The sequence below is a fragment of the Ictalurus furcatus genome, chromosome 19 (assembly GCF_023375685.1).
Source record: "Ictalurus furcatus strain D&B chromosome 19, Billie_1.0, whole genome shotgun sequence".
In the NCBI taxonomy this organism is placed as follows: domain Eukaryota; kingdom Metazoa; phylum Chordata; class Actinopteri; order Siluriformes; family Ictaluridae; genus Ictalurus; species Ictalurus furcatus.
In genome coordinates this window covers 26556037-26580916 of record NC_071273.1, presented here as the reverse complement: position 1 = coordinate 26580916, position 24880 = coordinate 26556037, and the positions used below count along the sequence as shown (strand labels likewise).

General features: G+C 43.9%; 1 protein-coding gene across 1 annotated transcript in view; it reads left to right on the top strand.

Annotated features, from left to right (window-relative positions):
* The first annotated feature begins 3349 nt into the window (after positions 1–3349).
* The window catches only part of LOC128623484 (hemicentin-1-like), a 31797-nt gene continuing 10266 nt past the window's right edge, over positions 3350–24880 (top strand). The window contains exons 1-21 of the mRNA XM_053650567.1: positions 3350–3540; positions 6375–6442; positions 6666–7052; positions 7161–7490; positions 7573–7830; positions 7955–8281; positions 8364–8621; positions 8746–9072; positions 9155–9412; positions 9537–9863; positions 9946–10203; positions 10328–10654; positions 10737–10994; positions 11119–11445; positions 11528–11785; positions 11910–12236; positions 12319–12576; positions 12701–13027; positions 13110–13367; positions 13492–13818; positions 13901–14158. Of these exons, the coding sequence (XP_053506542.1) occupies positions 6385–6442; positions 6666–7052; positions 7161–7490; positions 7573–7830; positions 7955–8281; positions 8364–8621; positions 8746–9072; positions 9155–9412; positions 9537–9863; positions 9946–10203; positions 10328–10654; positions 10737–10994; positions 11119–11445; positions 11528–11785; positions 11910–12236; positions 12319–12576; positions 12701–13027; positions 13110–13367; positions 13492–13818; positions 13901–14158 (5713 nt within the window). The 5' untranslated portion in view covers positions 3350–3540; positions 6375–6384. The remainder of the gene's footprint in view (positions 3541–6374; positions 6443–6665; positions 7053–7160; positions 7491–7572; positions 7831–7954; positions 8282–8363; positions 8622–8745; positions 9073–9154; positions 9413–9536; positions 9864–9945; positions 10204–10327; positions 10655–10736; positions 10995–11118; positions 11446–11527; positions 11786–11909; positions 12237–12318; positions 12577–12700; positions 13028–13109; positions 13368–13491; positions 13819–13900; positions 14159–24880) is intronic.

Below are 24880 nucleotides of genomic sequence, written 5' to 3'. Positions count from 1 at the left end.
CCACCCCTGGGGGTACTCGGGAGCCTCCGGAAAGCCGGGCTGACTGCAAACCCAAGGAAGTGCCACCTGGGTCTGCTGGCAACACAGTACCTGGGGTACCACATCGGTCAGCGTCTGCTGAAACCCCAGGAGAACAAATAGAAGCACTGAAAGACTATCCCCGGCCTACATCCAAAAAACACGCATGTGCATTAATGGGGCTGGCAGGGTACTACTGATGGTTTGTGCCCTCTCAGATCTCATCAAGAAGGGCCAATTGGACTGGTTGCTGAGGACAGATGAGGCGGACCAGCATTCCAGGCCCTCAAAAGGACTCTCACCAGCTCCCCAGTCCTCAGTAACCCCTGACTTTGACCTGCAATTCATGGTCTACATGGATGCCTCAAGACAGGGCTAGGGGTAGTCCTGTCCCAGATGTTTGATGGAGAGGAGCACCTGGTCTTGTACGTCAGCAGGAAGCTAACCCCCACTGAGAGGAAGTATGCCGCCGTGGAGAGGGAAGCCCTGCCAGTGAAGTGGGCCAAAGAAGAGCTCAGGTACTACCTGGCTGGGTGCCACTTCACTCTCATCACTGACCACGAGCCCCTGCATTGGATAGCCTGGGCCAAGGACTCGAATGCCATGGTGACCAGGTGGTTCCTCTCTTTGCGGGACTTCTACTTCCAGGTGAAACACCAGGTGGGAGTCCACCACAGGAATGCAGATAGCCTCTCCCATAGACACACTCTCCAGTTCTCCAGTCTGGTAACCCATCTTTCTCTCTCTCACACAGAGGCTGCCGCCAAAGATGATGCTCCCCGGCCTCACCACGCCCTCCACACACATGAGCTGGGCACCGCCTCGACAGGAACAAGGGGATCCAGAAGCAGAACACAGACTCAAGGATTGAGGTTAACCGGGTTTTACTGAACGTTGGGGTATGTAGGATTATGTGGGAGAGAGATGTGGCTGAGGCCAGGATTTGACCTCGGATTGGCACTGTGTAAATCAGTTGCTCAGTCAATGCAGGAGAGCGAAGAAGAGCATGAGTGAGCTTGAACTCAGGTTGGTGGTGTGAGAGTCGAGTGCTGAATCAGGAGCCACGGGGAAGGCAAAGCAGGGCTTGGCAGTCTGAGTGAGCTGTAGACCTGAAGCACAAGGAAAACACAGAGAGAGACAGGATTATGCGATGGGGAATCACTGGACAACAAATATGGAAAATAAATGTGAGTAGGCCAGACGTGTTACTGCACTGGAAGCTGGAACCATCTGGTGATGAGTGACTGAAGAACTGGGGTTTAAATACACTGCTCATTAGGTAAGTAGATGAGAAACAGGTGTGTTCAGATACAAGAGGGAGAGAAAACACTGGAAACCTGAGGAAGGGGAAAAACCCGGGAAACACAGGAGCTTGGGCCCGGACCATGACACCTCTCTAGATAAAGCAAGTCCACTCAGAGCTTAAAACAACTTCAAAAGTGAAAGACAGCTACAGGGACAAGCTAGAGTGCAAGCTGCAGCAGAACAACGTGTGGAAGTGTGGAGTGGAATGAGACCCATCACTGGCTACAAACAGGCTGAGAACCACATGGTGGCAGTCTTAAGGCCTACAGACCCATTACACTCACCTCACACATCATGACGTCCATTGAGAGACTAGTCCTGAAACAGCTCTGGCCACTGGTCATGGTACAACAGGACCACCTGCAGTTTGCCTACCAGGCATTTTTAAGTATCAGTGATGCTCTGATCTAAATGCTAAACAGAGCCCATGCACACCTGGTCAAATTTGGACCTACAGTGTTGTACAATTTTAATACCGTCCTGCCTGCTTGACTGAGGAACAAACTTAGGGTGATGAACATTGATACATCTACAGTCAGCTGGATTATGTACTACCTGACCAACAGGCCACAGTTTATGAGATCAGATGTCCAGTACAACATCAGATGTCCAGTACAACACTAGCTCATGCCACCTGCTGAGGTTCTCTGATTGATGACTTCTCCATTGTGAAGTGTATTCACAATGGACCTTAATAAGAGTGCAAGAAATTGGTGGAGAACTTTGTCTTGTGGCGCACACAAAACAACTACAGCTTAACATCAGGAAGGCAAAGGAACTGGTGGTGGACTTTCAGCATGTTAAAGACCCTGTAAGACTGGTAACCATCCAGGGGGATGAGGTGTATTTGGCGCAGTTCTACACCTTGGAGTCTACCTGAACTGCAGACTGTACTGGACAGACACCACCAACACACTATAAAGTAAAGGCTAGAGCAGGCTCTTCTTCCTAAGAAAGCTCAGGTCCTTTAATTTTGCGGCAGACTATTAGGACTGTTCTATCAGTCAGTTGTGGCTGGCATTCTTTTCTATGGTGTGGTATGATGGAGGAACAGCATCAAAGCAGAAGATGGCAAGCACCTCAATAAACTGATCAGAAAAGCTAACTCCATCACAGGACTAACATTAGGCTCATTGGAAACAATTACAGAGAAGAGAATGGTAGCAAAACTGGAACTATCCTCAGCATTCTATCATCAGAACTATCATCAACATGCTCATCCACTCCATGGCACTTTTTCCCGTGAGCACATTTAGCACATCTTGCATGTCTCTCATATCGGAAGGAGAGTGGCGCAGTGGAAGTATGCTGGGCCCATAACCCATTGGTCAATGGATCGAAAGCATCCTCTGTTAGTTCCAATACTTTTTAACAATTGCAGAGTAAATAAAGTATATCTATCTGTCTATCTCATGTTTTTGCTTGTATTTTCTCATTTGTAAGTCGCTTTGGATAAAAGCGTCTGCTAAATGAATAAATGTAAATGTAAATATCTGACACTCAGCCTAGTTCATGAATCTCTCTCCTAATGAGCTGATATCTGAATCAGGTGTGTTAAATAAAGGAGACATAAAATGTGTAGAGCAGGATTGAAAAACACTATTGAGGGTAATTTCTACCAGCTGCCATCAGGCTCCACAACATCTCCTTCCAGCGGGGCATGCACCCAGCTTTCAGAATGAATGAATAACTGTGGACTGAATTTAATATTATATATATACATACACGCATACAGTGCATACATAGAATCACCACCATCTATCTATCTATCTATCTATCTGGTGTTTAATTGCTTTAGACAGCACTACTGCATGTAAGTGTTTTCCCCACTTGTTCCTCAAATTATAATATTATTTTTAATTGTTATGACATGCATTTTTGTGTGCTCTAATATTAGTCTGCTGACACTTTCTTTTCTTACTTCCCTGGTTTTTATAGGCATGTGTGCCACTCTCTTCACTTCCTCCCTTCTGTTTAAGTCCTACAGTTTCATATCCCTGACTCAAATCTGATTCCTATTAAATTCCATTTGAGCTGTCACCCATGCTGGAAGCAGAAGAGAAGAAAGCAAAACGAAACTCACCACAGTCCCACACAGCACTCACAGCTCGGCATCTTGTGGCTTCTTTTCCTGTTGTGTAGCTCTTCCTGCAGTCCACTATTCATTTCTCCTGAGCTTTGTTTTCCAATATTTACTGTTCCTGATGAGCATCTCAGGTAATATTGGATGTATTCATTTATTTACTTATTTATTTATTGAAAAGAAATAAATCTCATTCTAACTTACAGAAGTGCTTTGAAGTCTCCATCAATAAATACATCCTGAAATTTACTAAACAGAGGAAAGGGATTGTACAAGGCTAACAGAAGATATTATTAGAATGTGCAGTAATATATTCAGGTTTCAACTTTACAGACAAAACTTCTTAAAAACATGTTAAATAATTTTTTAAATTATAAAAATTGTCTAATTAGAATATTTTACATGTTAAATTTTGCATTTTGTTGCATATACATTTGTTAGAATTTTAGATTTTTTACTCTTGAAGCACAAAATACTGGCCAGAGATTACTGTGATGCCCCACCCATACTGATTTAATAAGGCTGATAATAATTGGTAATTACTAACTAATAATAATTATTATTAACTTGAGATTAAATTTCAAGAACAAACAGTGTCGGCAGGAGAGAGCTTGCTATAAGGTTAAAATGTTAAATGTTAAACATTAAAATGTAAAAAAACATTAAAAGATCAAACATTTTTAAAGATGTACATGTGGCTATGGGGATTCGTATGGTATCAATATATTGATTGATATATTCTATGGTAGAGTTTTGCTAGGGTTTTTGCTTTGTTGCTATGGTGTTGCGATTTGGTTGCTGTGGTATCCCAGGTGGTTTGTAGGGTGTTGCTAGGCAGTTACTATGTCATTCCACATGGTTGCTAGGGTGTTGCCTGGTAGTTGTTATGGTATTCATGATAGGGCGGCTGTGGCTCAGGTGGTAGAGCGGGTTATCGTAGGGTTGGCGGTTCGATTCCCGGCCCACATGACTCCACTGAACCCCAAGTTGCTCCCGATGGCAAGCCTTGCATGGCAGCTCTGATTCCATTGGTGTGTGTGAATGGGTGAATGAGAACCAGTGTAAAGTGCTTTGAGGTTGAAGGTTAACCACTAAGGTTAAAAAAGTGCTATATAAGTGCAGACCATTTACCATTCCAGGTTGTTGCCTCGGTGGTTTCTATAGTATCCCAGGCGGTTGGTATTCTAGGTGGTTGTTAAGTGGTTGCTATTCTTAGTGGTTGCTATGGTATTCATGCAGGGTAGTCCTAAATATTTAACATATTAAATCAAAAGTATTTTCTAGGTGTTATGAATTCTGATCCAAAATAACCTTGTAATAGCCTGGTAATAATTTGTATAAAACTAATTGATTCATGGTGTGCACTGTGTGAAGTTAAATGAAACCTACAGCTAAATTATTTTCAGTATTTAAAGATATAATTTTGTAAACATTTCAGCTGATTCAGCTGAAAATGAATGTTTTGAAGCTGTGTAATGAAATCTTGTGGCTGGTGTGAAAGTTGAAGTAAGGTTGTTGCAGGATTGGCTGTTTCACACGTGAAAATTTAACTTTTTGTGGTTGAAAGTTGACAGTGTTTAGCCTGGATACCAATAAACACAGTATGGCACTGCGTCATAGCAAAGCAAGCTAGTATAATTAGATTTTAAATAAGGTAGAACGACTGGGTATTTTTTGTCTGCTTAATTCCATTGCACTTTAAATTGCAGTATGGTGACGGGTTTAGTACGTGTATTACAAGTTATTTTATACACAAAGATACTTTGACAGTTGAATATTATTTAGTTAAAAATACCTTGTGTACATGTCACAAGCTGAAGATGTAATTTCTTTATAACTAAAATATAAATGCCATTTACAACAGTTATCGATGCTAATATCCAAGTTTGAACATTACATGAATAAATGTATATATATACCTCCAGTTTAATATAGAATAATTATATAATGATAGACATATGCTCCCTGTGTTACATACTCTTTTTATTCAGAAATGGATGTATTTACTGTCATTTGTTAGGATTTACCTCTCACATCTCATAGTATTAAATTCTAACCTTAGTCTAAGCTGAAGTTAAGACTTAACTAGTGTTAGCTACAAAGATCATGACAGTAACATTTAGAGTGGTTAGAATTAATGTTATTAATATTTACGTACTCAACATAACAATAAAATACAATAAAATTGTAAATTTTAAGATCCCAAGTTTGATTTTCAATCACCTACAGTAAATAGTTTCTGTAAAATTTATGAAAAAACAGATAAAAGTCTGAGTACATGCAATGTAATGTATGGCATACTTTATTGTACCTTTTATCAGATGTATCCAATATATAATGACATTATTTTTAACGAATGTTTAAGCCCTAAAAGTGATGCTACATGAAAGTAGTTAATTTCCAACATACAAAAATTAACATGATTCTGTTCCTGTGGTAATATCAAAAAATTAGAAATGTAGTGCATTAGGTAGAATCTACAGTACAATCCAATCATTATACGGTATTATGTATGTATGTGTGTATGGGGTGTGAACAGGAAATGAGTGAGTGAAGTATCCTGTGAAATCATGTGCTAATTTTTTAAATACCGAGCCTAAGTGTTTCTCCATGTAAAACTCCACAGAAATCATAGTGATAGTGTCACATGTTTATACAAAATGAGTTGTACTTCTGATGCCATTGAATATTTTTATATGTGAATAAGAGTGAACAATAAAGTGAATATGTAATCATCTGCATACACATTGTTAACAGGTAAGTTGTTAAATTGGCCACACCCACAACAAAATAACTAAAAGAACTGTAATTAGAGTTTATCTTAAACTTCCCTTTTAATCAGTATCAATAAATGACATCATACACACATTAACCTACAGTATGTTGAAACATTTGTACTAATCGTGTTGTTGTTTGCATGTACTTTTCCATCTAACTGAGATCATTTCTCATTATGGTTCTTCTCCAGGTGATCTTTCATGAACATAAAAATGAAATCAGCAGAGAAACTTGTCATCATTTATTCTCTATTTCAAGGTTTGTGGGAAAGTTGATTTTAATTTGTGAACTGATAATGGCAGGAACTGAGTGCTTTGTTTATTAGTGTGTGATTCTGTAGCATAACTAGTATAGTGGTAGTTTTGTGTTGCTTGTGTTACAGTAGTGAATTTGATTTTGTTTTGTGTCTTACTGTACTAATGATTTTGTGGTGTGTGTGTGTGTGTGTGTGTGGTGTGTGTGTGTGTGTGTGTGTTTGCAGGTGTTTTGTGTAGAGAATTCTCCATCAGTCTACCAGAGAGTGTAGAAGCTGTGAGAGGACTCTGTGTTCTCATACCCTGCAGATTTGAGATTGAAGAACAATTTGATGGAGACCTCCAGACAGATCCTACAGGAATCTGGTTAAAAGACGGCACTCATGGTGACGATAACAGAGTCTTTAACTCTAAAGTAACTGAAGAGAACAAGATTGAAGGGAAACTTATAGGAGACCTCCGCATGAAGAACTGCACCACCATCTTCTACAACATCAGACAGAGTGACCGTGGAGATTATTACTTTAGAATACAAACTTCAGGAAGACTGAAATACACTTATCCTTCTTCATCAGAGTCTGTAAGATCTTCAGCAGTATCTGTAAGAGTGGGAGGTGAGATCTGCAGCAGTGTGTGTGTACAGTGTAGCTGTAATTACACTAATGATGCACTGGAACACATTTAAAACTCATCTCTAATGTGATACTGTGTGTTTATCTCAGCTTCTCCAATCACACCCTCAATAACACTGTATAAGGAGGATCAGGGGGAGGTGGAGGACCAAAATGAGCTGGTGGAGGGAACTTCAGTGAGTCTCATTTGCTCTGCTCCAGCTCCTCCATGTCTCTTAAAGCCACCCACTTTTACATGGAACTTCCTGGCTGAGGAGAGAAGACAAGAGCAGAAACACAACATCAGATTCAGCTCCTCTCAGCTGAACTTCAACGTTACTCACCTTCATCATGGATTCACTTTCAGCTGCACTGCCACCTACCAGTTCCAGAACAAGATCACCAAATCAGCACAGAGCTCTTTAATACTACATGTTCTGTGTAAGTGCTGATTAATCACTTCACATTCACTACACTTTTAATGATTCATGGAGTCTCCTAAATCCTGTTCTTCCTCCTTTAGATGGTCCTAGAAACACATCAGTATCAGCATCTCCATCTGCTTCAGTGCTTTTGGGCAGTTCAGTGTCTCTGAGATGCAGCAGTGATGCAAACCCAGCAGTGCTGAACTACACCTGGTACAGAGAGAACGGAGAACAGATAGGAACTGGAAACCATCTCACCATCAATAGGGCTGATTGTACACACAGTGGTTTATACTACTGTAGAGCTCAAAACCAGCATGGAGATCACAACTCATCCATCCTCCTGGATGTTCAGTGTGAGTACAGTGCTGGAGCTTTGCTAATGCTATGTCACATGGGTCATATTAACATGGGCTGAGCACTAAAACATTTTAATAAACTCAACTAGTTTGTTAATGTGAGACTGTGTGTTTATCTCAGACTCTCCAATCACTCCCTCAATAACACTGTATAAGGAGGATCAGGGGGAGGTGGAGGACCAAAATGAGGTGGTGGAGGGAACTTCAGTGAGTCTCATTTGCTCTGCTCCAGCTCCTCCATGTCTCTTAAAGCCACCCACTTTTACATGGAACTTCCTGCCGGAGGAGAGAAGACAGGAGCAGAACCACAACACCAGCTTCAGCTCCTCTCAGCTGAACTTCAACGTTACTCACCTTCATCATGGACTCAATTTCACCTGCACTGCCACCTACCAGCTCCAGAACAGCAACAAATCAACACAGAGCTCTTTTGTACTACATGTTCTGTGTAAGTGCTGATTAATCACTTAACATTCACTACACTTTTAATCATTCCTGGAGTCTCCTAAATCCTGTTCTTCCTCCTTTAGATGGTCCTAGAAACACGTCAGTTTCAGCATCTCCATCTGCTTCAGTGCTTTTGGGCAGTTCAGTGTCTCTGAGTTGCAGCAGTGATGCAAACCCAGCAGTGCTGAACTACACCTGGTACAGAGAGAACAGAGAACAGATAGGAACGGGAGACCATCTCACCATCAATAGGGCTGAATGTACACACAGTGGTTTATACTACTGTAGAGCTCAAAACCAGCACGGAGATCACAACTCATCCATCCTCCTGGATGTTCAGTGTGAGTACAGTGCTGGAGTTTTGCTAATGCTATGTCACATGGGTCATATTAATATGGGCTGAGCATTAACACAATTTAATAAACTCAACTAGTTTGTTAATGTGATACTGTGTGTTTATCTCAGACTCTCCAATCAGCCCTTCAATAACACTGTATAAGGAGGATCAGGGGAAGGTGGAGGACCAAAATGAGGTGGTGGAGGGAACTTCAGTGAGTCTCATTTGCTCTGCTCCAGCTACTCCATGTCTCTTAAAGCCACCCACTTTTACATGGAACTTCCTGCCTGAGGAGAGAAGACAGGAACAAAACTACAAGACCAGCTTCAGCTCCTCTCAGCTGAACTTCAACGTTACTCACCTTCATCATGGACTCAATTTCACCTGCAGTGCCACCTACCAGCTCCAGAACAGCAACAAATCAACACAGAGCTCTTTTGTACTACATGTTCTCTGTAAGTGCTGATTAATCACTTAACATTCACTACACTTTTAATCATTCCTGGAGTCTCCTAAATCCTGTTCTTCCTCCTTTAGATGGTCCTAGAAACACGTCAGTTTCAGCATCTCCATCTGCTTCAGTGCTTTTGGGCAGTTCAGTGTCTCTGAGATGCAGCAGTGATGCAAACCCAGCAGTGCTGAACTACACCTGGTACAGAGGGAACGGAGAACAGATAGGAACTGGAAAGCATCTCACCATCAATAGGGCTGAATGTACACACAGTGGTTTATACTACTGTAGAGCTCAAAACCAGCACGGAGATCACAACTCATCTGTCCTCCTGGATGTTCAGTGTGAGTACAGTGCTGGAGCTTTGCTAATGCTATGTCACATGGGTCATATTAATATGGGCTGAGCATTAACACATTTTAATAAACTCAACTAGTTTGTTAATGTGATACTGTGTGTTTATCGCAGACTCTCCAATCAGCCTCTTAATAACACTGCATAAGGAGGATCAGGGGAAGGTGGAGGACCAAAATGAGGTGGTGGAGGGAACTTCAGTGAGTCTCATTTGCTCTGCTCCAGCTCCTCCATGTCTCTTAAAGCCACCCACTTTTACATGGAACTTCCTGCCTGAGGAGAGAAGACAAGAGCAGAACCACAACACCAGCTTCAGCTCCTCTCAGCTGAACTTCACTGCTACTCACCTTCATCGTGGACTCAATTTCACCTGCACTGCCACCTACCAGCTCCAGAACATGAACAAATCAGCACAGAGCTCTTTTATACTACATGTTCTGTGTAAGTGCTGATTAATCACTTAACATTCACTACACTTTTAATAATTTATGTGGTCTTGTAAATCCTGTTCTTCCTCCTTTAGATGGTCCTAGAAACACGTCAGTATCAGCATCTCCATCTGCTTCAGTGCTTTTGGGCAGTTCAGTGTCTCTGAGATGCAGCAGTGATGCAAACCCAGCAGTGCTGAACTACACCTGGTACAGAGAGAACGGAGAGCAGATAGGAACGGGAGACCATCTCACCATCAATAGGGCTGATTGTACACACAGTGGTTTATACTACTGTAGAGCTCAAAACCAGCACGGAGATCACAACTCATCCATCCTCCTGGATGTTCAGTGTGAGTACAGTGCTGGAGCTTTGCTAATGCTATGTCACATGGGTCATATTAATATGGGCTGAGCATTAACACAATTTAATAAACTCAACTAGTTTGTTAATGTGATACTGTGTGTTTATCTCAGACTCTCCAATCAGCCCTTCAATAACACTGTATAAGGAGGATCAGGGGAAGGTGGAGGACCAAAATGAAGTGGTGGAGGGAACTTCAGTGAGTCTCATTTGCTCTGCTCCAACTCCTCCATGTCTCTTAAAGCCACCCACTTTTACATGGAACTTCCTGCCTGAGGAGAGAAGACAGGAACAAAACTACAACACCAGCTTCAGCTCCTCTCAGCTGAACTTCAACGCTACTCACCTTCATCATGGACTCAATTTCACCTGCACTGCCACCTACCAGCTCCAGAACAGGAACAAATCAACACAGAGCTCTTTTGTACTACATGTTCTGTGTAAGTGCTGATTAATCAATTAACATTCACTACACTTTTAATCATTCCTGGAGTCTCCTAAATCCTGTTCTTCCTCCTTTAGATGGTCCTAGAAACACGTCAGTTTCAGCATCTCCATCTGCTTCAGTGCTTTTGGGCAGTTCAGTGTCTCTGAGATGCAGCAGTGATGCAAACCCAGCAGTGCTGAACTACACCTGGTACAGAGAGAACGGAGAGCAGATAGGAACGGGAGACCATCTCACCATCAATAGGGCTGAATGTACACACAGTGGTTTATACTACTGTAGAGCTCAAAACCAGCACGGAGATCACAACTCATCCATCCTCCTGGATGTTCAGTGTGAGTACAGTGCTGGAGCTTTGCTAATGCTATGTCACATGGGTCATATTAATATGGGCTGAGCATTAACACATTTTAATAAACTCAACTAGTTTGTTAATGTGATACTGTGTGTTTATTGCAGACTCTCCAATCAGCCTCTTAATAACACTGCATAAGGAGGATCAGGGGAAGGTGGAGGACCAAAATGAGGTGGTGGAGGGAACTTCAGTGAGTCTCATTTGCTCTGCTCCAGCTCCTCCATGTCTCTTAAAGCCAACCACTTTTACATGGAACTTCCTGCCTGAGGAGAGAAGACAGGAGCAGAACCACAACACCAGCTTCAGCTCCTCTCAGCTGAACTTCAACGCTACTCACCTTCATCATGGACTCAATTTCACCTGCACTGCCACCTACCAGCTCCAGAACATGAACAAATCAGCACAGAGCTCTTTTATACTACATGTTCTGTGTAAGTGCTGATTAATCACTTAACATTCACTACACTTTTAATAATTTATGTGGTCTTGTAAATCCTGTTCTTCCTCCTTTAGATGGTCCTAGAAACACATCAGTATCAGCATCTCCATCTGCTTCAGTGCTTTTGGGCAGTTCAGTGTCTCTGAGATGCAGCAGTGATGCAAACCCAGCAGTGCTGAACTACACCTGGTACAGAGAGAACGGAGAGCAGATAGGAACGGGAGACCATCTCACCATCAATAGGGCTGATTGTACACACAGTGGTTTATACTATTGTAGAGCTCAAAACCAGCACGGAGATCACAACTCATCCATCCTCCTGGATGTTCAGTGTGAGTACAGTGCTGGAGCTTTGCTAATGCTATGTCACATGGGTCATATTAATATGGGCTGAGCATTAACACATTTTAATAAACTCAACTAGTTTGTTAATGTGATACTGTGTGTTTATCTCAGACTCTCCAATCAGCCCTTCAATAACACTGTATAAGGAGGATCAGGGGAAGGTGGAGGACCAAAATGAAGTGGTGGAGGGAACTTCAGTGAGTCTCATTTGCTCTGCTCCAACTCCTCCATGTCTCTTAAAGCCACCCACTTTTACATGGAACTTCCTGCCTGAGGAGAGAAGACAGGAACAAAACTACAACACCAGCTTCAGCTCCTCTCAGCTGAAATTCAACGCTACTCACCTTCATCATGGACTCAATTTCACCTGCACTGCCACCTACCAGCTCCAGAACAGCAACAAATCAGCACAGAGCTCTTTTATACTACATGTTCTCTGTAAGTGCTGATTAATCACTTAACATTCACTACACTTTTAATCATTCCTGGAGTCTCCTAAATCCTGTTCTTCCTCCTTTAGATGGTCCTAGAAACACGTCAGTTTCAGCATCTCCATCTGCTTCAGTGCTTTTGGGCAGTTCAGTGTCTCTGAGTTGCAGCAGTGATGCAAACCCAGCAGTGCTGAACTACACCTGGTACAGAGGGAACGGAGAACAGATAGGAACTGGAAAGCATCTCACCATCAACAGGGCTGAATGTACACACAGTGGTTTATACTACTGTAGAGCTCAAAACCAGCACGGAGATCACAACTCATCTGTCCTCCTGGATGTTCAGTGTGAGTACAGTGCTGGAGTTTTGCTAATGCTATGTCACATGGGTCATATTAATATGGGCTGAGCATTAACACATTTTAATAAATTCAACTAGTTTGTTAATGTGATACTGTGTGTTTATCGCAGACTCTCCAATCAGCCTCTTAATAACACTGCATAAGGAGGATCAGGGGAAGGTGGAGGACCAAAATGAGGTGGTGGAGGGAACTTCAGTGAGTCTCATTTGCTCTGCTCCAGCTCCTCCATGTCTCTTAAAGCCACCCACTTTTACATGGAACTTCCTGCCTGAGGAGAGAAGACAGGAGCAGAACCACAACACCAGCTTCAGCTCCTCTCAGCTGAACTTCACTGCTACTCACCTTCATCGTGGACTCAATTTCACCTGCACTGCCACCTACCAGCTCCAGAACATGAACAAATCAGCACAGAGCTCTTTTATACTACATGTTCTGTGTAAGTGCTGATTAATCACTTAACATTCACTACACTTTTAATAATTTATGTGGTCTTGTAAATCCTGTTCTTCCTCCTTTAGATGGTCCTAGAAACACGTCAGTATCAGCATCTCCATCTGCTTCAGTGCTTTTGGGCAGTTCAGTGTCTCTGAGATGCAGCAGTGATGCAAACCCAGCAGTGCTGAACTACACCTGGTACAGAGAGAATGGAGAGCAGATAGGAACGGGAGACCATCTCACCATCAACAGGGCTGATTGTACACACAGTGGTTTATACTATTGTAGAGCTCAAAACCAGCACGGAGATCACAACTCATCCATCCTCCTGGATGTTCAGTGTGAGTACAGTGCTGGAGTTTTGCTAATGCTATGTCACATGGGTCATATTAATATGGGCTGAGCATTAACACATTTTAATAAACTCAACTAGTTTGTTAATGTGATACTGTGTGTTTATCTCAGACTCTCCAATCAGCCCTTCAATAACACTGTATAAGGAGGATCAGGGGAAGGTGGAGGACCAAAATGAGCTGGTGGAGGGAACTTCAGTGAGTCTCATTTGCTCTGCTCCAGCTCCTCCATGTCTCTTAAAGCCAACCACTTTTACATGGAACTTCCTGCCTGAGGAGAGAAGACAGGAACAAAACTACAAGACCAGCTTCAGCTCCTCTCAGCTGAACTTCAACGCTACTCACCTTCATCATGGACTCAATTTCACCTGCACTGCCACCTACCAGCTCCAGAACATGAACAAATCAGCACAGAGCTCTTTTATACTACATGTTCTGTGTAAGTGCTGATTAATCAATTAACATTCACTACACTTTTAATAATTTATGTGGTCTTGTAAATCCTGTTCTTCCTCCTTTAGATGGACCGAGAAACATGTCAGTATCAGCATCTCCATCTGCTTCAGTGCTTTTGGGCAGTTCAGTGTCTCTGAGATGCAGCAGTGATGCAAACCCAGCAGTGCTGAACTACACCTGGTACAGAGAGAACGGAGAACAGATAGGAACCGGAAACCATCTCACCATGAACACCACTGATTCTACACACAGTGGTTTATACTACTGTAGCGCTCAAAACCAGCACGGAGATCACAACTCATCTGTCCTCCTGGATGTTCTGTGTGAGTACTTGCCTTGTATTTGAGGATGATTGTAAGAATTCTTACAATCTATGTAAGATTGTTACGTAACAATCTTACAGTCAAGCCTTATCTTGGCCTTATCTCAGCCTTATCTTGGAGTCTTAGTCACAGTGTTGTAGAATTCGTTTTGGGCTTTATTTTATGTAACTAATTCCAACATAGCAGACTGTCTTGGGCTGAATGTGTCAGTGATGGCACTGCAAATGTGACGGCAAACAACATTTGGGCTGATTTTGGATGGGGTGTATGGCCCAGATCATTGTAGTGATCAGATTTCAATTAGAATCAGATTGCAATTCTGGACAAGAATTTATAGTCCTGCTATGTACAAGCCAAGGCTCTCCCCCCCCCCACACACACATTTTTCATGATTTTTAAATGTGTTACTATTTGAATTAGTATGTATCTTACATTTACTGATTTATAGGGTCAATGAAAATAAGCCATGTCCAGAAGAAAAAGGACAAATAATCTGAAAAGAACTAGTTTTATGTGCTAAGATCTCAGAAATGTAATTCAAGAAATTTCCATAAGGTTACTCAACCTGAACAAAACATGCATTTTCATAAAATTAATGAAAATGCATGTTTGCCATCCAAGCCATGTAAGGCCACCACGGCATTGGTGGGCAAGGCCTGTGCTGTCGTGGGTCTTGCTTTTGGGTCACTGTATACAATGGCAGTGTTGCAGGCCTACCAAGCTGACCTGCTGAGTGATCTCGATATAACGCGGCATTCAGCCAGTTCCTTCCCTGTTGTGTCGAGTGGAGCCCGTGCCTGCGCTAGTGTGAGGGAGACACAGAAGTCGAGTACAGCAGCCCGCCTTCCCCTGTAGACAGCCAGGGGATCTGGGCAGCCACAGTCGCCGCCTGCTACTAGGCCAAGCAGACAAAGGAGGAGCGGTCCTGAGGGGCCGTGGAGGGACGTATCAGGGGACATGAGGTTGTTAGGGCAGTTAGCCTTCAGTGCTATTGTAGGGCCTCCCCTAGCCAAGGCTGTCCCAAGTTTTCAGTGTTCTCTGGTCAGCGAGCTGTCACAGGGCAACGAAAATCTGATGCTTTCCTTCCAACAGAATGTGGAATAGTTAACGTCACTAAAAGACCATCTAGCACCGTGGAAACTACTGCCAAATGTTTCTTCATGGGTTCTGTCTACCATAGAAAAGGGTTACCAGGTCTTGGGAGATTCCCATCCGCAGGGATCTACTGTCTCAAGCCAGACGGCTGATTTATCACCCTCGGCCAGAACTATGGAAACTGTGGATAAAGCCAAGGTTGAATGCTAGAACACCGTCCACGATGAAATTGTATGTGCTCAAGTGGTGACTTTTTGTCTCATAGTGTGAGGAACGTCAGCTAGACCCAGTGAACTGCGCAATAGTTACAGCCCTGGAGTTCTTATAGGAACGTTTCTGTGCAGGGTTGGCTCCTTCAACAATTAGGGTCTATGTGGCCACCATTTTGGCCAGCCACACACCTATTGATGGAGGCTCTGTGGGACAACATCCTCTAACTTCAAGGTTTATGTGTGGTGTCAGGTGGCTGAGACCCATCTGCAGGCCATGCATACCTTCCTGGGACCTTTCTGTGTTCCTGGAAGGTCTGTCAGGTACCCCATTTGAGCCCTTAGAGTCAACCTCAGAGAAGCTTCTGACTCACTTGGCATCTCTCAAATGAGTAGGAGATCTACAAGCTCTCTCTGTTGCCCATTCCTGCCTTGACTTTGCCTTGATTCCTTGTTGCCCATTCCTGCCTTGTTGCCCATTCCTGCCTTGATTATATTCCTAAAGTGCCTATTTCTGCTGCCCAGCCTGTGGTGTTGCAGGCTTTCTGCCCTGCTCCTTTCCTCACACCGGAACAAGAGAGAATGCACCTGCTGTGTCCAGTAAGGGCTCTCTGTACTTACATCCACCGCTCTGGCCAGTGGCGTAAGTCTGAGCAACTGCTGGTCTGCTTTGGTGGCGACAGTAGAGGTGATGCTGTGTCGAGCAGCACATCTCTAATTGGATAGTGGAAGCAATCTCTATTGCTTATGAGGTGCGTGGTCTTGCTACACCTCTGGGCATAAGGGCTCATTCCACTAGGGGAGTCGCCTCCTCAAAGGCTTTGTCCAACAAGGTATCCTTACAGGATGTGTGTGCTGCGGCGGGGTGGTGTACGCCACATGCGTTCATTCGATATTACAGCCTGGATATACATTCCACCCCGGGCTCGAGTGTCTTGCATTGACCCTCGGGCTCTGATTTTTTCATACAGGCCATACCCTCAGTATGACAGAGTAGGTATTGTCGTTCCCACACCGTGGAACTCATGCAACGAGTTCCGTTTGAAAGGGAACATCTGGTTTACGTGTGTAACCCTGTTCCTTGAGAAGAAAAAAGCATAGCTTTGTCATACTGGGGCATGCCTGTGAATTGTGTCTTCACTTCAGATAATAGAGGATGACGGTGTGGTTTACAGGTGCTGTTTATATCACGTGTTGCGCTTAATTGCCATGTCACCTGATCACGGCAGGCCTATAAATAGGTATGATGTTACACAAGCTTCAGATACTGGTCACGTGCGACGGCGCTTCCCACAGCATGGAGCTCATGCAACATCTCGTTCCCTTCTCAGGAAACAGGGTTACATGCATAACCCAGACGTTTTCAATCTATTTCAGTTTATAACTTACTGAAATATTACTGTAGAAACATGAGAGAAAAAATGACTAAAACCTTAGTGTAACATTTTCCCAGATTCAGGTAGGGAATGAGGAACTGGAGGCTTGAAAGAACCTTTCAGCGGTTTTATTTTATACACACACATGGCTCTGTGCTGGCTGGCTCTCTCTGCCTTTTGAGGCACCCATCCCTGCAGCACAGAACATTCATAAGTATAATTCCCCGCAGGCGTGTAAAACGGCGCTCGAGCACTCCCCCACTTCCACACTTAGTCTGTTTAAATCTGAGTTAACTCTTTATTTCAAATCAAAATGCAGGACATCATATCAAGTTGCGAAAAAGCAGGACGTCTGGTCACCCTACTGTCTGGACATTTTTTTTACGTTAACCACCACCAAAAAATATCAAAATGATCTGATTGGTGGACGAAGGGTCACGTGAAAACTTCTGATTGAATTAGGCTGTTCTCACCAACAGCTTTGGTTCTCACTAAAGGTGAAGTTTCTTTCTGTCTTGAACGATATTGCTGCAGGTAAGTGACAATATTTTATTTACTGTAGATATGCACCTAGTGTTAGGTGTTCATTTTTTTTCGCACTAACAGTCACGCTACGTGGTTTGATGGGAGGCGCAGTTTTGACAGTGTTTGGCTTCCTATTCAGCTTAGAAATGTGAGTTACAGGTAGCAGTATGAAGTTAAAATGATGGCAAAAAGATTTGCATGTGTGGTTTAAGATTTGTGAAAGTGTACATAAGATTACAAGCATAAATTAAATAAAAAAAAAGATTTGCAACATTTGACTGTTTTTCATAACTGTAATTCATGTGTTCCCAGATAGCAAAATTTGTCTGGCCCACTTGTGGGTCACATACTTGCTTTAGTTATGGCCCAGTATACGCCTGGGTACTCGGCCCAGATGTGGCCCACACACTGTAAACTGAGCAGAACTAATGGATGTGGGCCAGATCTGGCCCATGCACTATTGTGAATAATTCATAATTCATTCATTAAAAATTGTCATATTCAAATAAACTAACAACAATAAGGCGATTTAAATTAGTGATTTTTAATTTTTATTTTTAAGTTCAACTCAGAAAACTATACAAAAATATTTTGTACCCCATCAAATTTCAAGAATTACATTAAACATTAACTTTTAACAACAATGCATACACAAAAACATGAATTTAACATGTAGAACAGATTATTTTTCACATGTAATGTGTCTGTATATATCAATGGTCACGTCCCGAGATGTAAGGGAATTGAATACGGAAGCATCTGCAGGTAAAGACGTTAAAGGAGGGAGGTAGATCGTGAAACAGAGGCGTAGTCAAAAACAGTCAATTGGTCAGGTGATCGGCAAACAGGCATATACTGGGCTAAGCAAGAATCCAAAACGAGGTCACAATAAACGAGGTCAAAACACTAAACATGAAACGTGGACAGAGAAACGAGAGGCGGGGAACAACAGCGTGGTATAAACTAAACTATCTATCAATGTACGTAACTTAACTAATCTAATGTAATACTCCGTGCCGTTTACTGGGAGGCATGCGGTATATAAAGCAAACATAATCATGGTTAAGTGCTGACAGCTGAAAACAATGAAGTAACACCCTCGAACAACAACCAATGACAGAACAGGGAGGAGACAGAAGAGAAACAAAACAAACGCACGTGTCCATAGTAAACAATGTCACAGTTATCAACATTCGAAGAGCACGCGCATGCCCTCCGGCACTCAAAGCACATGGCAGGCTGCAGCTCTGTCTAAAGGGGAGATCGTGACATAACCCCCCCCAAGGGTGCTCCTCCTGGAGCACCAGAAAACACTCCTCTCCATTGGCGGTCCTGGCCCCCTGGGCAAAGTGTCCCTAGCTGAACCAGGAGACTGAGCAAGAAAGTAAAGCCATGTCCTTAGCGAAACAGGTAAGCAGAGTGACATCCTCAGTGGAACAGAAAAGCAGACCGGCATCCTAAGTGGAACAGGAAAGCAGAACTACATCCTCAGTGGAGCAGGAAAGTGGAGCGTCGTCCTCCATCAACTCTACAGGCTGAACTTGATTGGCTGTGTTAACAGACTCAGGTGTGAGCAGAACGTGGTTGGTCGTGTCAGCAGACTTGGGCGTGAGCAGAGCTTGGTTGTCCGTGTCAACATTTACATTTACATTTACATTTATTCATTTAGCAGACGCTTTTATCCAAAGCGACTTACAAATAAGAAAGTACAAGCAAAGCGATATATCAAGCAGAGAACAATACAAGTAGTGCTACCATACAAGATCCATTAATTGAGTTCCAGAAGAAGCAAAGTGTGCAGAGTAGAGGTGTAAGTGCCAGAGTAATTAAAAAAAATATAAATTTTTTATGGGTTGGTTAGTTGTTCACGGAAGAGGTGGGTCTTTTGCTGTTTTTTGAAGATGGTGAGAGATTCTGCGGTCCGGATTGAGGTTGGAAGGTCATTCCACCACTGAGGAACAGTTAATTTGAATGTTCTTGAAAGGGACCTTTATCCACACTGAGTAGGTACTACTAAGCTTCGGTCGTTGATTGATCGCAGATTGCGTGAGGGAACATAAGCCTTCAGGAGAGAGTTGAGGTAGGAGGGTGCTGTTCCAGACAAGGTCTTGTAGGTGAGCATCAAGGCCTTGAATTTGATGCAGGCGGCTACAGGTAGCCAGTGGAGGGAGATGAAGAGGGGTGTGACATGGGTTCTCTTGAGCAGGTTGAAGATGAGGCATGCTACTGCATTCTGAATCATTTGAAAGGGTTTGATGGAGCTGGCCGGAGGCCCGAGAGTAGTGAGTTGCAGTAGTCCAGTTTTGAGATAACAAGAGCCTGGACTAGTATTTGTGTAGCCTGTTCGATGAGGTAGGGTCTGATTTTCTTGATGTTGTATAGGATGAACCTACAGGACCATGCAGTTGTTGAGATGTCAATAGACTCGGTTGTAAGCAGAACTTGGTTGTCTGTGTCAACAGACTCGGTCGTGAGCAGAACTTGGTTATCCGTGTCAACAGCCTCGGATGTGAGCGGAACTTGGTCGTTCATGTTAGCAGACTTGAACGTAAGCTTCATTTGGTTGGTCGTGACGTCAGTGTCAAGCGTGAGCAGAGCCTGGTTGTCTGTATCAGTAGACTCCGGTGTGATCAGAGCTTGGTTGTTCCTGACCTCAGCTTCATGCATGAGCAGAACCTGGTTGTTAATGACTTCAGCATCGACCTGGGACAGGAACTTGGCATGAGCAGGGCCTGGGTTGGCCGTCTCTTCAACCTGGGTCAGGAACTTGGCATGAGCAGAGCTTGGGTTGGCCGTCTCTTCGACCTCGGACAGGAACTTGGCATGAGCAGAGCCTGGGTTGGCCGTCTCTTCGACCTGGGAGAGTAATGTGTCTTGGGAGGTCATCTCTTCGACCTGGAACAGGAACTTGACGTGAGCAGAGCTTGGGTTGGCCGTCTCTTCGACCTGGGACATGTACATGACTTGGGAGGTCACCTTATTGATGTCTGGCAGGAACTTGACCTTATGCTGGAGTTCTGGAGCTGAGACCCCCTCATGGGTCTCAGGCTGAAACACTGAGGCTGAGATCGCCACATTGACCGCTGGCTGGAGCTCTGAGGTTGCCACATTGACCTCTGGCTGAAGCTCTGGAGCTGAGACCTCCTCATGGGTCTCAGGCTGAAACTCGTTGACGTCTAGCAGGAACTTGACCTTATGCTGGAGTTCTGGAGCTGAGGCCCCCTCATGGGTCTCAGGCTGAAACTCTGAGGCTGCGGTCGCCACGTTGAACTCTGGCTGGAGTTCTGAGGTCGCCACGTTGACCATAGTAAACAATGTCACAGTTATCAACATTCAAAGAGCACGTGCTCGCTGAGCACTTGCGCACCTGGCTCGTACACGCACGTACCAGGCTGCAGCTCTGTCTAAAGGGGAGATCATGACAGCATGCTACTGCTTGTTGTGCCTCTCCCGTCCTCAATCATAGTCTGAAGCTGCAGCCACCTTTTCATCACTGTCTGAATTTCAGCATTTGTTGCCTTGATGATAATGGGTTCTTTCAGACAGCATCTAATTAACATAAGTAGAAAAATCAAAGACATTAAATTCTGACAGCAATGGGATACACTGGCTACTGCACAATTTTATAACTCGTCTCTCAGAGGCAAACCAGTTGACAACTTCTCCTCCAATTTGAAACATGCTAAAAGCTGATTTATATTTCTACGATGGACATACGTGTAAATGATTAAATGACTAACCCTAACCCTAGCATCAAACATGAATGAAAGTCAGTTCATTCAGATGCTGTCCGACACAAGAGACTTGTTGCATGTTTTTATGTCCTTGTGTTCCAGGTCCTCTCCTCACGCTGCCTATCTGCTCACTTTTTGCTCACTTCCTGATATACCTTGGCCATCTTGCCTCCCACTTGGTGCACTGGCTGAGCATTTGACCTTCATGGTGTGGACCCAAGTTCAAATCCTGTCCTCTACCACTTAAAATTGCCTCTCTTATGTTCTTTAATAAAACCGGTTTTCACCTTGTATCCCTGTGTCTGTGTTCTGCATGTGGATTCCCTTGTCTCTGTGTTTTTAACAATATAATTGACAGCTAAAATAACTTGTTTGTGTCTTTCACACCCAAAAAAGCAGTCATTGTTTTTGTTTTTACTTTCATGGTAAAAAAATGGTTGCATTTATGGATCTTGGTAGACACCTTTATCCATCTCATTTATACAAATGTGCAGTTTAGAGTTAAGGTTTGCGTGGCAGTACTCATGACCCTCAGAGCAATAGTCCAATATCTTAACCACTGATGTACCACTGCCACCACAAAACGGGCTTTCTTGTGACATTTGTTTACATAATTTGGGCAAGCTTTGGCCGGGCTGTGGCTCAGTTTTGGGGTTTCTGGTTACAGGCTGGTATTGATATACTTAAGACTGGAATTCCAGTATTGAAACTTGTTCTGGCCCAGTGCAGGGCCATGTATGGGCTTTTAATCGACTGACATTTGTGTGGCCCTTGTTTGTAAACCGAATCTGGGTGGTCCATGGGCCATCATTCTTTGCAGTATGTGGGCCGAGGGAGAATTGGTTGTGTGGACCAGAACTGGGCCAGAAAAATTTGCTATGTGGGTTATGTCATAATCTGAATCAGCATGAGCTTTATTGCCAAGTGTGTTCACACACACACAAGGAATTTGAATTGGTAAGTGAAGCTTCCAGTGCATAAACAAATATGACAGCAAGACTCACCATAACAAAATAAATAAAGAAAAAAGACATGATAAGCTTAAGTCAGAATAGACATGATACAGATGCTATGTGCAGTTATGCAAGGGGTAAAGAAGGTGGGGGAATATACAGGTAATAAGATAAATAGGAGTGAATTTACAATTGCACATAAAGGTCAATTCACAGTGGGAAAAATGCACTAGGAGGGTCTTTGGAGGCAGTTAACTGTTTATGAGGTAGATGGCCTGTGAGAAAAAGCTGCTCCTGTGTCTGGATGTTTTGGTGCTCAGTGCTCTGTAGTGCTGGCCAGAGAGCAGCAGTTCAAAGAGGTTGCGGCCAGGGTGAGTGGGGTCTGAGATTATTTTTCCTGACTGTTTCTTCATTCTGGAGGAGTACAGATCCTGGAGGGAGGGCAGAGTAACACCAATAATCCTCTCAGCAGTCTGGACTGTCTGTTGTATTCTGCTTATGTCCAATTTGGTAGCTGAACCAAACCAGACAGTTATTGAATTGCATACAATAGATTCAATGACAGCTGAGTAGAACTGGGTCAGCAGCTCCTGTGGCAGATTGAACTTCTTCAGTTGGTGAAGGAAGTACAGCCTCTGCTGGGCCTTTTTCACGATGGAATCTATATGGGTAGCCCACTTCAGATCCTGTGAACCTGAAGAACTCCACAGTGGCCACAGTGCTGTCCAGGATGGTTGGGGAGTGGGTGAGGGAATGATGGGGAGTTCCTCCTGAAGTCCACAATCATCGCCACTGTTTTGAGCTCCAGGTTGTTTTGACTGCACCAGACAGCCAGCTTTTCAACCTCCCTTCTATATGCAGACTAATCTCCATCTTGGATGAGACCAATGACTGTGGTGTCATCTGCACACTTCAGAAACTTGACAGAGGGAGATCACACAACCTGGAGGAGAGCCAGTGCTGATTATGTAGGTGCTGGATGTGAATTTTCCCAGTTTCACTAGCTGCTGCCTGTTTGTCAGATTCAGTGATCTGATTCATGATTGGCACAGAGAGCGTGTTGGCACAGAGAGCACACATCGTGATTGGCACAGAGAGATGGGTTAATTTACACAGTAGGAGATCTGTAATGATGGTATTGAAAACCGAACTGAAGTCCACAAAGAGGATCCTTGCATAGGTCCCTGGTCTGTTGAGGTGTTGCAGAATGTAATGCAGTCCCATGTTGATTGCATCATCCACTGACCTGTTTGCTCGATAAGCAAACTGAAGTGGGTCCAACAAGGGTCCAGTGATGTCCTTCAGGTGGGCCAATCCCAGTCTCTCAAATGATTTCATGACCACAGACATCATAGCAACAGGTCTGTAGTCATTCAGTCCTGTGATCTTGGGTTTCTTTAGGACGGGGATGATGGTGGAGCATTTGAAGCAGGAAGGGACTTTACACTGTTCCAGTGATCAGTTAAAGATGACAGCTGTCTGGGCCTGGAGCTATCCTGATCTTCTGTTTCTGGAACAGCCGGAACACATCCTCTTCACAGTGCAGGTTGAATAGCAGGAGGGGAGAGCAGAAGAGGAAGAGGGGTAGCAGGAGGTGTTAACAGTTCTGTGCAGAGGAGGTCAGAGTGGGTGTGGGGTTTGAGTCTGCGAGACAGCCCGTTTCTCTTAGCCCCTCAAATCTTCTTTGTCAGTGTGTTTTTGGCCTGATTGTACAATACTTTCTCCTCACTTCTGTAAACCAATTCTTTGGCCTAACGAAATTTTGACAACATGCTAGCAAACATCTGGGTAATGCATGTAACCCTATTCCCTGACAAGGGAACAAGACGTTGCGTTTAGCATAACACTATGGGAGCGCCCTCACGCGCAACCCGCATCTGAAGCTTGTGTAAAATCATGCCTATTTATAGGCCTGCCGTGATCAGGTTACATGGCAATTAAGCGTGTCGTGTGATATATCACACCTGTGAACTGCGCCGTCAGCCTCTATTATCTGAAGTGAAGACGCAACTCACAGGCCTATCCTGGTATGACAAAACTACACAACGTCTCGTTCCCTGCTCAGGCAACAGGGTTACATGCGTAACCCAGACATTTCCTTTCAAAGGGAACTCCACATTGCATTTAGCATAACACTATGGGAATGAGAATATCCACTCCGTCATACCGAGGGTATGGCCTGTTCAAAAAGACCCAAGCCAGAGTGTCACTGCAAGACACTCAAGCCTGTGGCGAAATGAATATCCAGGCTGTAATATCGAAAGAATGTGTCTGGCATAGACCACCCTGCAGCAGCACACATATCCTGTAAGGATACCCCGTTGGACAAAGCCTTCAAGGAGGCGACCCCCCCTCCCTTATGCCCAGAGGCATAGCACGACCGCGCGCCTCATAAGCGATAGAGATTGCTTCCACTATCCAATTAGAGATGCGCTGCTTTGACACAGCATCAACTATACAGTCGTCGCCAAAGCAGACCAGAAGCTGCTCCTACTTACGCCACTGGCTGGAGCGGTGGATGTAAGTACAGAGAGCCCTTACTGGACACAGCAGGTGCATTCTCTCTTGTTCTGGTGTGAGGAACAGAGGAGGGCAGAAAGCCTGGAACACCACAGGCTGGGCAGCAGATGTAGTCACCTTAGGAATATAATCCAGCCTAGGATACAAGAAGGCCTTGGCTAATCAAGGGGTAAAGTCAAGGCAGGAAGGGGCAACAGAGAGAGCTTGTAGATCTCCTACTCACTTGAGAGATGTCAGGGCCGGTATGTGCGGTATGTGCGGCCTGCAGATGGGCCTCAGCTGCCTGACACCATGCATAAACCTTGAAGTT